General features: G+C 43.8%; 1 protein-coding gene across 1 annotated transcript; it reads right to left on the bottom strand.

The window, feature by feature from the left end:
* Window positions 1-5,593: 5,593 nt before the first annotated feature.
* LOC101779105 (putative disease resistance RPP13-like protein 3) lies at window positions 5,594-12,883 on the bottom strand. Its single transcript, XM_022826697.1, has 5 exons — window positions 12,724-12,883; window positions 11,764-12,598; window positions 6,521-8,024; window positions 5,958-6,442; window positions 5,594-5,750 (listed from the first exon to the last, which is right to left on the bottom strand). The coding sequence occupies exons 2-5, from the start codon at window positions 12,594-12,596 to the stop codon at window positions 5,594-5,596; spliced, it is 2,979 nt and encodes a 992-aa protein (XP_022682432.1). The 5' UTR covers window positions 12,597-12,598; window positions 12,724-12,883.
* Between the last annotated feature and the right edge of the window lie 400 nt (window positions 12,884-13,283).

Raw genomic sequence — 13,283 nt, 5'->3', positions numbered from 1 at the left:
GGAATACCATGCAAACGAATAATCTCGCGAAAGAACAATTCAGCAACATTGCTAGCATCATCAGTCTTATGACAAGGTATAAAATGAGCCATTTTGGAGAAACGATCAACAACCACAAAAATACTGTCCCTCCCCTTCTTAGTTCTAGGCAATCCCAAAACAAAGTCCATAGAAATATCAAGCCAAGGGGAAGTAGGAACAGGCAAAGGCATGTACAAACCATGGTTGTTTAATCGTGACTTAGCTTTCTGGCAAGTAGTGCAGCGGGCAACAAGGCGCTCAACATCAGCACGCATCCGGGGCCAAAAGAAGTGGGCAGCCAGCACTTCATGCGTCTTGTAGACGCCAAAGTGCCCCATGAGACCGCCTCCATGCGCTTCCTGTAACAACAAACGACGAACCGAGCTAGCTGGAACACACAGCTTGTTAGCGCGAAACAGGAACCCGTCCTGTATGTGAAATTTGCCCCATGGTTTGCCATGAATACAGTGGGCGAAAGCATCTTTAAAATCAGCATCATCCACATATTGATCCTTCACAGTTTGCAAGCCAAAGATTTTAAAATCTAACTGTGACAGCATGGTATAGCGACGAGACAAAGCATCAGCAATGACATTTTCCTTCCCGCTCTTGTGTTTAATAATGTAAGGGAAAGACTCAATGAATTCTACCCATTTAGCATGACGACGGTTCAGGTTTGTTTGGGTACGAATATGTTTTAAAGCCTCATGATCAGAATGAATTATAAACTCGCGATGCCAAAGGTAGTGCTGCCAAGTATGCAAAGTGCGCACTAAAGCATAAAGCTCCTTATCATAAGTAGAATAATTCAAGCTAGCACCACTTAATTTCTCGCTAAAGTAAGCAACAGGTTTGCCTTCTTGTAACAAAACAGCACCAAGCCCAATACCGCTAGCATCGCATTCAAGCTCAAACACTTTAGTAAAATCAGGCAACTGCAAGAGAGGAGCATTGGTTAACTTATCTTTCAAGGTGCTGAACGCAACCTCTTGCGAAGCACTCCAAGCAAAGGGAACATCCTTCTTTGTAAGCTCATGTAGAGGCGCTGCAATGGAGCTAAAATCACGAACAAACCGGCGGTAGAAACCTGCAAGGCCAAGAAAGCTCCGAATTTGTGTGACCGTCGTCGGTGTAGGCCACTCCCGAATGGCATCAATCTTGCTGCTATCCACCTCAATGCCCTGTGGAGTAACAACATAGCCAAGAAACGAGACACGTTGTGTGCAAAACATGCATTTTTCAAGGTTAGCAAATAAATGGGCTGCACGCAACGCATCAAAAACAGCACGCAAATGTTCTAAATGCTCCTCCATAGACTTGCTGTAAAGGAGGATATCATCAAAATAGACAACTACAAACAATCCTATGAAGGGCCTCAGAACTTCATTCATCAAACGCATAAATGTGCTGGGCGCATTAGTCAAACCAAACGGCATAACCAACCATTCATATAACCCAAATTTCGTTTTAAAAGCCGTTTTCCATTCATCACCTAACTTCATGCGAATCTGATGGTAGCCACTACGCAATCAATCTTAGTGAAAATAATGGCACCACTAAGCTCATCTAGCATATCATCAAGGCGTGGTATAGGGTATCGGTAGCGAATGGTAATGTTATTAATAGCACGACAGTCTACACACATACGCCATGAGCCATCTTTCTTTGGAACAAGTAACACGGGAACGGAGCAAGGGCTAAGAGACTCACGAATATAACCCTTGTCAAGCAACGCCTGTACCTGGCGTTGGATTTCCTTCGTCTCATCCGGATTTGTACGGTACGGTGCGCGGTTCGGAAGCTGTGCGCCGGGAATGAGGTCGATCTGGTGCTCAATGCCACGAAGTGGTGGAAGTCCCGGTGGCAAATCTTTTGGAAAGACATCAGCGTACTCCTGCAAAATGTTAGCAACCGCAGGGGGAATATCCAAAGATGGTGCATCATCAAGTGAAACGAGCACACTAGAGCATATAAGGGCATAGCATGGCAAAGGAGCATCGCGTAACTCATCAAAATCAGCACGTGTGGCAAGCAAAACAGGAGCATTCAACTTGATTTCAGAATTAATAGATGTCGATGGTTCAAGTTGTTTAGCAGTTTTAGCAGCTCTAGCAAGATCATCTTTAAGAATTTGTTCAGGTGTCATTGGATGTATAATTATTTTCTGACCCTTAAACATGAAAGAATAGTGATTTGAACGACCATGATGCAAGCTATCAGTATCATATTGCCAAGGTCGCCCAAGTAACAGAGAGCATGCTTCCATGGGAATAACATCACAATCGACAAAATCAGAATAAGCACCCATGGAAAAAGGAACACGGACTGATCGAGTAATTCTAATTTTCCCACCATCATTAAGCCATTGAATGTGATATGGATATGGATGCTTACGAGTGGGTAAAGACAACTTTTCAACCAGCGTGGTACTCGCCAAATTATTGCAGCTGCCGCTGTCGATGATGATGCGAATCGACCGCTCCTGCACAACACCCTTGGTATGGAAAAGAGTGTGTCGCTGATTCTTCTCGGACGGGGCGACCTGTGTACTAAGAACACGCTGCACAACAAGACTTTCATACCTATCGGCGTCGCCCGGGTTGACATGTACCTCCATAGCTGCATGGTCAGTGGCAAGCATCGCATGTCGAGTATCTTCAGAATCACTAGCGGAAGAATACTCACCATCGTCACGAAGAAGCAAAGTGCGCTTGTTCGGACAGTCCCGAATCACGTGGCCAAATCCTTTGCAACGATGACACTGAATATCCCGTGTACGACCTGTGGGAGGGGCGGCGCCTGTGGAAGGGGGAGCGCTTGCAGGTTTGGCCGTTCGCTCGCGCGGTGTAGTGGTGGGCGTGGGTGGCGCAGGGAGAGCGGGGGCGGAGTTGGAAGTCGAGCTTCTTCCTGCAAAAGAGTTAGAATATGTCTTCGAGCGGCGTCCCTGCACTTCACGTTCAGCTTTGCAAGCATATTCAAATAATGTTGTCATATCTGTGTAGTCCTTATAATCAAGTATATCCTGAATTTCGCGGTTCAAACCACCACGAAAACGTGCCATAGCAGCGTCATTTTCCTCCAATAACCCACAACGAATCATGCCTATTTGTAATTCCTGGAAATATTCCTCAACAGATTTGGAACCTTGCTGAAAACGTTGCATTTTATTAAGCAAATCGCGAGCATAATAAGAAGGCACAAATCTATGGCGCATAGCAGTTTTTAATTGCTCCCAAGTGGTTGGAATGGTATTGGGATGTTTGTGTTTATATTCACGCCACCAAATTAAAGCAAAATCAGTAAATTCACTAATAGCAGCTTTAACTTGAGAATTAGCAAGAATATCATGGCATGAAAATTTCTGTTCAACTTCTAATTCCCAATCAAGATATGCAGCAGGATCATATTTGCCATTAAAAGGTGGAATTTTAAATTTAATCTTGGAAAAGGAATCATTACCACCGGGACGGCGTGGCACGCGGCGGGCACGGCCTCGGCGGTCGCCATCGTCCTGGTCCGAGTCACCACCATAACCCTGCTGCAACTCGGCGACTGTTGTGTGCAATGCATCGAGTCTAGCCACAACTGAGTCGAGTGTGGCCTTAGCGGCCGTCTGTGCAAGGTCGAGCTGGTCACACCGCTCGGTCGTCGAGGAGATCGTCGAGTCCAGCCGTTCATGAATCGTCTGAATGTCGGTGACAAGCCCTTCAACTTGCACCCGTATGCCCTGCAGCTGGTTAGCCCCCGCGTCGACATCATCTGCCATGGTTAGCGCAAATACAAGAACAAAAGCAACGACAAAACAGGGGTGTAACGGCTCACAAGGCGCTCACACTAGTGCTGTTATCAAATTCTTATTCGTTCTTACCACGCACACAGGGGCGAACTGCAACCAACCGGTGGAACCTGTGAAAGATTGGAGGAGCGATTGCCTGGAGAAACAAAAGCTGCTCGTCGTAGAACTATGTGGATTTCTGGGAAGGCTGCACTCAAATGAAGGATTAGCACAATCAAACAATAATGCAAGGTTGAATTATAGTGCCAAACATGTAACAAGTGTTGCTGGTAACAAGGGAAATCGAAAGAACAGAGGCAAAGGTGGAGAGGGCGCACCTCTTTTTTTTTTCTGTTTTTTTTTTTTTTTTTTACTACAGAGGGTGCCCCAAAACTGATAATATGAACACAGAGGATCTCAAATATCAAATTGCGGCACACACTTTTTCCGAAATGACAGGGGTATTCCGGTAAAAAAAAGATACTCTCTCTCTCTCTCTAGAGTAAGGCGAACCTCAGAATAATAAAGGACCAAGAAAGAGAGATACGGATGTGAAAGGCTGGCACGGAATGCGTGGGGGAGGGGGGAATTAACACCAGAGAGGCGTGACCCAGGAGGAGTCACGGCGCGCGCAAAGGGAGGTTCCACCGAAACAAATCCGAATCACCTTCCTTCTCCCTGTTGGATTCTTCTTCGTCTTGTTTTTTTTTTTTTGCTTCTTTCCTTTTTTTTTTTTTTGCACTTTCCTTTGTTTTGATTGCTTTCGATCTTTTTTTCTTTTTTTGACAGGGGAGGGGCGATCGGAGTAGTGGGATGGCGCGGCGCGGTTGTCGCGGGGGGAGGTGCGGTGGGCGCGGCTGGTAGGGTTGGCGAGCAGCGGAACGGCGGCGGCGGCGAAAACTAGGGTTAGATGAAAAACGAGAAACAAAAGATTAAACACAAGTAACCAGCAACAATTGAACGAGTAGGCACACAAATTCAACAAAGACACTTATTGAAAGAATGTGCGAGGCTAAACGGTTGCTGGGACAAGGATCTAACCTGAAAAAATTTCTTTTGGTTTTTGTGGACTGTAGGAAGGGAAAAACACTCGGTAAAACTCACCGATCAACCTGGAAAGCTGATACCACTTGATAGAGTCGGAGTGCCCGATCTTTCGGTGAGTGGAGATAAATTCGATTTGGTGGAAGTAGACCCTCACGATCCGACTACGACGAGCGAACCCGAAGCGCCAATGCAATCGCTGAACCAACTCCCGATGGTTACCAACCTCGCCGGTGCGAGATCAGCCTGATCACGAAGATTGATTCCTGTCCGCAATCGAAGAACGAACAAGAAAGAGAGGCGAGCAATCTAAATATCACTCGAAGGTGGAGTTCTGAATCACAAGGACAGCGCGTATTTGCGCGTGTTCAAGAGTAGCTAAAGCTAGATGTAAAACAAAACTCAAGTCGTAAACAAAAAGGACTCGGACTAAATAAAGGGGGCGCAGCCCCTGGAGTCCGAAGGGGTCACGGCGCCCAACCCTAGGCGCCCCACCTGGGCTGCCCTGTTGGGCCATCTTCTTATTCCGATGGGCCTTCGTTCCTTAACAGCATGATGAAGTTTAATTCTCTCGCACGGGCTCGAGTGATTGGCCCAACTGGATGAGCAACTGGAGGCGCCTGAGGTGCTGCTGGTGTAGATGTACTCGTGGTGTCCTCATCACGGCCTTTGTATGTCCAGGATTTGTTGGTTTATTTGAGTGGGTTGTCATGAGTTTTGGTTTAAACAATGCTGGTGCTACTTATCAAAGAGTTATGAATTTGATCTTTCATGACTTGTTTGGTGTAATATTAGAAGCTTATATCGATGATATTGTTGTTCTCCTAGAATGTATGGTGAAGTTAAAACATCCCGACTTTTCACATTTTTGGTGCAGTTCTCTTTCCGATGCCTTTTGACGCCACCATGCCTGGTGTCAGTTTGAAGATAAACAGTGAAGTACATTATGAGGTTTACCACGCCATATGTTTATGAGCGAATTTCACAAAAATAAAGACTTTTTGTGCAAAATTACAAGGAATTATGAAGCAAAGAGGCTATTCCTTGGTAATTTTGCACGTGTGCATGTAGGTGTAGTTTTATGAAATTTGCTCTTTGTGTTAAGGAAAATTCATACCTGACATAATCTTCTTTCTTCTTACCGTCAAGGATCTTTCTTTTTTTTGACCAAATGTGGTCAAGGATCTTATCCAGGCCTTCCTCAAGGATCTCATCTTCTTCTAGAGTCCAGGGTTCTTTCTGTTTGCTTATCATATACGAAACTCCATCACCACAAAAGTTCCAATCCACCAACTGCACTCTGATTCTGGGATTCCTTGGATGGTTGCTAACAGCAGCCGTCAAGGCAGTCTCTGCATCGGAGCTTGTTGCATTCCCAACTTTTGCAGAGATCTCTTCAAGGCCAGGCAAGTGCTCGATGCTGATAGGTGTAGTGCCATGTTGATCCACTCTGTGGGCACTGAAGCCTAGCTTGAGCCTCTTGAGATTAGGCATTGTGTCCATCTCAAATTTCAGACATGGTACTGCACTGCAGATGAGCTTGAAGTACTTGAGAGCTGAGAATCCTGCCTTGTCGAAGACGATCCTCTTAACGGGCGCCATCTGCAAATACAGCGACAGAGCAGTGAGAGCAGACAATTCTCCGAGAATATTAACACCGTCCCTCAGAAGTTCCCTTACTGAAATCTTTAAAATGCGGAGGTTGCCAAGCTTTCCCATCCACTTGGGAACTCTGGAAAAGGTGAAAATGTGCGGCAACCATTCAAATCTCTCGAGAAGGGGAGGTGCGAATTCATCCCAGGAAAATGTTACTTCTGAAGGACTGTGAACAACATTTTTATGAGCGGAGCCAAGAATGAGAGCTAGAGTTTTGAGGTTTCCATGTCCTCCAAGTAAAGAGCCCAGAACTTCCATGTTTCTCTGCAGATGGTCAGGAACCGGTATAGAGCATGTGAGGTGAAGATACTGCAGGTTCGTCAGCTTGCCATGGCTCCACACACTGGCAGGTATGGCACTAATCCAATCCATCAGATTTGTCTCGAAAGGCAGATGGAGGTGCAGCAGGCATGGTAAATGGATAATATCCCATGGAACATGTGTGATTTTCGTACCGATATCAAGGGTTTCCAAATAATGTAACCTTCGCATATGCTTTGGTAGTTCTATGCAGACATCACTTGCAACCTTTAGATATCTCAACTGTAGCAATTCAGAAATCCCAGTAAGATCTATTGTGTCATCACCACCTTCATGACCAGATAATCCAAGGTTTAGAACACGGATTAGCTTAAACTCCCTAATAGAAGGCATGCACTTCGATAATCCAAAGTAAGCAAGGGAGCGAACTTGTGACGATCTTATGTTTGTCCTTGCATACTTCGCGTGAGGAAAGTGGAGAGACAGTCGATGAACCTTTTCAGAAAGTGACACATTCCTCCGATAACAATCAAGTACCATAATGAAGTTCTCTTCTAAAGACTTCTGCACTACAAGATCACGTACCACGTCATGAACTGAACAGGACACCACCTCACTGTTGTATCTGATATCTGCAGGTTGTAGGAATCTTCTAGCAATAAGTTCATGGAAATAGCTTTCTGCAATCCCCACCTCTCGCCCTCCGGTTGCATCGATAAAACCTTCAGCCACCCATTGCTTCACCAAATCATCCTTACATACCATGCAGCCATCTGGATACATACTAAGATAGAGCAAGCATGTCTTCAAATGGTGAGTCAGGTTATTGTAGCTGAAGTTTACTATTAGTTTCAATAACCCTTCTGAAGTAGAACATGTCCTCAAATTGAAGCTTAGTGAATCATATATGTATGTCCATTGCTCCATTAACATCACAGGATGGCTTGCTAAAAGTCTAGCAATAATGGTTGTTGCTAGTGGCGAACCACCACATAATTTTATAATTTTGTTCGAAACTTCTTTCACTTTATGAGGAAAATCACTTTCAGAGCAAAAAAGGCTATTGAAAAACAGTTTTCTTGAGAGATCATCATCCAGAGGTCTCATCTCGAACACATAATCTGAGTGATAACAACAGCATGCTAATGCAACATCTTCAATCTGGGTAGTTGCTATTATTCTGCTACACATTCCACCACCTGGGAAAGCATGACTAATTACATCCCATATCGATGCAGACCATAGATCATCGATAATAATCAAATACCTGCATGCCAATAATTAATGCAATAAGGAAGTTATTTTTTTAGTCACAAGCATGTCAAGAACATAGGGGAGGTATTGCAAAAGGAGGAACAGAGAGGGTACATAAGCATGGCAGGCATCGGAGGTGATGTCCATGGATTTATTCACCAAAATGATAGGCACTGTAGTGACATACTTTGTTTTGGATGATATTGACTTCTAGCAAGGTATAGTTGGGGAGCAAGGCGATCATGTTTGGGTTGATGATTCTCTTGTTTCATACTAGATAAGTTGATTTGATTTAGCTACGTAAGCCATGCCATTTAGTTACTGGATTGAAATCGTGTTCCTATAAAAGGGTAATAATATTATATGTAGAGAGCCGATATAATATTATCATTAATCTCCATGAAAATAACTTCCCCTATGTTATGGAAAGTGCAGGCGCCAGGAAAATGTTGTTTCTTTGGTTGGCTTGTGCTTTATAGTCGTTGTTGGACTTCTAACCGGCTACATCATCATGGTTTGCGTGACAGAGATGAATGTGCGCTTGCGCCCCAGAGGTCGAAACGATGGACCACCTGCTTACGGGCTGTGTACACAGCCGTGAGACATGGTTTCGTGTCCTCAGGTTCTTTCGTCTGCAGTGGCTCGTGCCATAAGTCAAGGCTCCTTTCACCGAATGGTGGATCCAAGCAAGGAAGAGGGTTGCTAAAACTCAACGGAAAGGCTTTGATTCACTAGTTTGGCTGGTCGCTTTGGAAGGAGTGGAACAGACGGGTGAATGAGCGGACGACGCTGCAGCCGGTGGCCTTGGCGCTGGTGGTTTTTGGAGGAAGCGAGGACTTGGGGTCGGGCGGGCTTCCTAGGACTCCGCTCGTTGATGCACCTTAGAATACCTTAGATGGTGGTGTTTTCTTTTTTAGTTTGTGGTTTGCATCCCTGAACGAGGTTTTTCCTGTTTTTGCGTGGTTGTGTATCCCGGTTGTACATGTTCAAACTTTTCTTCTTAATGAAAAATATTCTATGTACGTCTTAAAATTAATCTCCATGACATGGTGGCAAATGTAACGAGTCATACGTCACTAAATATTTCTTTCTATAGAGCGTTAGTGGGTAACAAGCTCATCGATTGGTACCATCTAGTTAAAACAGCTAATATTCATTTAGTGGATGATAACACTTTTACTTGGGACTCACATAAGCACTGCCCTATTCCATGCGACCGTACCAGGGCACTAGTTTTTCTCAATAAATGCATTTGGAAGCTAAAAGCTTCACTGAAGGTGTTCTTTTTTTTTTCTGTGGTACCTTTAGCGTAGAGTCATTTTGACCGAAGGCACCCGGCTATTGAACCAGAAATTAAAAAAAAATGTCGTTTCTGTATCAAAATCATGCTAGGCCAATTTGAAGAATGGTTTAGATTACTAGTGGATTAACACCACCAAGATCCATCTCTCGTACCCTAGGGAGTTGGCTTACTTGAGTGGTGATAGCAGCTGCTTTTTTTATGAAACAGGAGGAACTTGCATCCCCACTGGTTATATATTATTAATTGAGTGGTGATAACAGCTGCTTGTTGGACCATATGGTGCTGCTCCAATGATATAATTTTTTTGAGAAGGAAACAATGTGCTTTATTTATGCAGAATACCTTGGGGTTTAGGGGAATGTATTGGCTGTGGTTCTGGAGGTTGTTGCAGCATGAGGAAGCAAAGGAAATCTTTCATTCAGCAAGTTTGAGTAACTTCTTTGTCAAGAACGCATAGAGAAATAAGAATAGACAGTGCTTCCTTTGTTTATTTATTACCTCTGTTCCCCTTTTTCTTAGCATACAAGCTGATAAACACTACAATAAAAATGGGATGGGTGCCTTGGTGCTTATGCTTTTTTTTTTAAGAAATGCTTATGCATAGTTTGGAATTTGTCTTTTTTTCCCCTAAAAACATGTAGAGAACTGAGGTCCGAGGATAGTCTGTTAGTTAGGATTCTAGTGGGTGTGTCAGCCTCCTTGGGTTTGTGACACAAATTCGGCATGGGTGTTCAATACTTTCTCATGGATTTACCAACCATAGGTAGAAATAGTATACACACGTAGGTGATAACAACGGTAAAAGTGTGTACCTGCATCACATGGTGGATAAAAGTTAACGGCTGGGACCAATTGACAAAAGAAGCCAACACATCCTATTAAATGATGAAAATGAATATTTTGGGGTTGTTTGGATACGAGGTGCTAAACTTTAACAGTGTCACATCGGATGTTCGGATGCTAATTAGGAGGACTAAACATGAGCTAATTATAAAACTAATTGCAGAACCCTGTGCTAATTCGCGAGACGAATCTATTAAGCCTAATTAATCCATCATTAGCAAATGGTTACTGTAGCACCACATTGTCAAATCATGGACTAATTAGGCTTAATAGATTCGTCTCGCGAATTATACTCCATCTGTGCAATTAGTTTTGTAATTAGCCTATATTTAATACTCCTAATTAGCATCCAAACATCCGATGTGACAGGTGTTAAACTTTAACAGGGTGTTGCCAAACACCCCCTTTGTTTGGTCTTTACATAATAGTAGCATCTTTTCAATTAAATCCATGTATAGGCCTGCAATCAATCTTACAGAAATGACTGATAACAACATGTGGAAATTAAAGTTACCATCAAAGGAAGACGAGGACTTTTTACAGTGGTTATAACACCCTGTCTAAAATATGCATACGGCCCACTCCCATGTGAAAAAAAAAACCGAGACGGGAAGGTGCAGACAGCACCCCGCTTTGATTTAAGAAGGAAGCAGGACTTCTCTTGCACTTTCATCCTCGTTTCGTGTAAAAGGATTAACTTAGAGATGTTATGTTTGGAACACTGAGACTATAAGCTAGCCCGAACTTACCTAAACTACCAAGGTATGAATAATTCCACCAAACAGAACACGTGAACCACAACAGGCTGAAAACAGAACACCGATGCAAGGGTTGTACTCACTAATATAAATATAACCTTTTGTCAAAAGAAATTGGCATGGAGATCAAATATGTTTATGTAGTTGTAACGAAACCACACATCTTTTTTGTAGAATGCAATGTGCTAAGTTTATCTGGCTAATAGTTCACGTAGCTCTTGGGTTATGACTTCCAGGCTAGTGTCTAAGATACGTTTAAGACGTGGTTAATGGTTTTGGGAGTAATCTCAGGAAACAAAATATTGGTTATATACAAGGGAGATAAGTTTTGGTTCACTTCTACAGAGGGAGGAGACGACACACAGAATATGTCAGGCAAGCTTACTCTTGGAGATGGCAGCAATAGATACTAACACCAACTTTGGATGGAGGTTTAGCATTAGATTAAATTTATGATATGAATGAACATTGTTTGCTAAATCTTAACTGTAGAGGTTTTCTGTGTTGCTTCCTTGTAGAAGTCTACGATGAAATTCTTTGGTTTGTACAACGAACAGCTGGATGATATAGATGTGTTGCTTCCTTGTAGACGGAGTCTGATGAAGTTCTTTGGTTTGTGCAACGAACAACTGGATGATATAGAGGCTGGGAGCCTGGGACCTCCATCATTTTCTTATAATGAACTAGAATATCTTTTCATCTAAAAAAGGTCTCAAATTTGGGTTAGCTGTCTGATTGGACTCAAAGCTTGGGTACTAACTTCTGGGCAAACCCCGTTTACAGATAAAACAATACTTTTGGATCACCTAACATAATCGTGGAGATACATGGGGGAAAGCGTACAGTACCTTTTATGTTGTAGATGTTCCCTGATTTTGCCAATAAGGTCGGGATCCTCGCCATGGTCATGGTGGGGCTGCTGCCGCTGAACTTGTGTGAGGATGTCGCGCAGCATTGTCTTGATATCAGGTTTTCGGGTCAAGCGGACGAAAGCTCCACAATCAAAATGTCCTTTGAGTTTTTTGTACAGCACAGTAACAAATGTAGTTTTTCCGATTCCTCCAGATCCCACGACTGAGACCACCTTGAGCTGCTCATCCCTGCCGTTATCCAGCGAGTCCATAAACTTGGTCATCCCGCAATGGATGATTATATCGGCCTTCTCTTCGTATGTTGTTGGAAGCCGCCCCGCGGGCTCAAATCTGCGCCTGAAGTTGGAACAATCGAGCTCATACCTCTTGTGCCGTTCAATCGCCTCCTGGGTGTAGATTCTGAAATCCGAGATCATGGCGGCAACCCGTTTGCGTCGAATGAGCTTCTTGTTCGTCTCTACAAGACGAGCGATCTTAATATGGCTGATTCGGCGGCATCTAGTCTTGATGCTGGCAACATGGCCAGAAAACACAAATCTGTCAATGTAATCCTCGATGTCATAGGATAGCTCGCGCGCCTCTTTCATCCAGCACTTGGCTATCAGCGGAGGATCCTCCAACTCTGACAGATCCTGAAGGTACGAGCTGATTTCTTCAAGGTCGTCTCTGAGGAGGTGCATCCCGTACTTGGCCCCCTTGTGAGATCGAGGCCTGCATCCGTTGACTTCTTCGGAAGACTCAAGAAGCAAGTCGAGCTTTCGGATCAGTGATCCTATGGCCCCCAGCGAAGCACTGATTGGCGCCTCCATGTCTCCGCATCCGAAAAAATTCACACACAGATGGAAACAATTTAATTGAATACCTTGCACAACTATATATCTGGGTGATAGAACGACAACTATATGAGAGAAGGGAGGTTGAAGAATAACGACTCACCAACTGGTGTCAATACATAGAAGAAACATGGCGCGTGAGCTTCATCAAGGATCCTTGCGTCTTCTCTCCTTGAGATGGTTGCTTTTGTTCTTCGACCTCAGTGAGGAGAAAGTACTTTTATTTTCTTATGTAGGGTATTAAACAGCCCTTTGACCACCGACTCTCGAGGACCACGCAGGGGCAATAAGATAAAAAGCTAATACTGCCCTAATGCGGCAAATAACTCATGGGGCAGTGCGCTTGTCCTAGAGCGACACGATGGTCCGATGCATGGCCCAATTTTTTTAGATTAAGGCACCAGTGAATTCAAAGATGCAGTACTGACTACCAGCACCAGCCACAACACCACAGTTCAAACTAAAAAAAAAAAGAAACCAAAGAAACTGAAACACAAAGTCTAAAGGCCATTAGGTTTCAATTATGTTCCTGAATCTCCATCCAAACTTGTTGAAAATCTCCATAACTGCACTTTCCAGTCTGCAATAGCACTCTTTTTTTTTGTTTTTCTCTTCCTCTTTAGACATAAGTCCCTGAAGATGACCTCCAAGTATGAGTTAGGA

This window comes from Setaria italica, chromosome V, assembly GCF_000263155.2.
Source record: "Setaria italica strain Yugu1 chromosome V, Setaria_italica_v2.0, whole genome shotgun sequence".
NCBI classification, from domain to species: Eukaryota; Viridiplantae; Streptophyta; class Magnoliopsida; order Poales; family Poaceae; genus Setaria; species Setaria italica.
The sequence above is the reverse complement of the archived record's forward strand: the minus strand, read 5'-3'. Positions and strand labels throughout refer to the sequence as shown.

Bases quoted from the DNA above. Each gene is read 5' to 3' on its own strand.
- LOC101779105 (XM_022826697.1), bottom strand. From the start codon at position 12,596: ATGGAGGCGCCAATCAGTGCTTCGCTGGGGGCCATAGGATCACTGATC. The intron at 6,443-6,520 runs GTAAGGGAACTT...CTGTATTTGCAG, and splicing joins TCCGCATTTTAAAGATTTCA to ATGGCGCCCGTTAAGAGGAT. The intron at 5,751-5,957 runs GTATGAATTTTC...AACTGACACCAG, and splicing joins AAGAAAGAAGATTATGTCAG to GCATGGTGGCGTCAAAAGGC.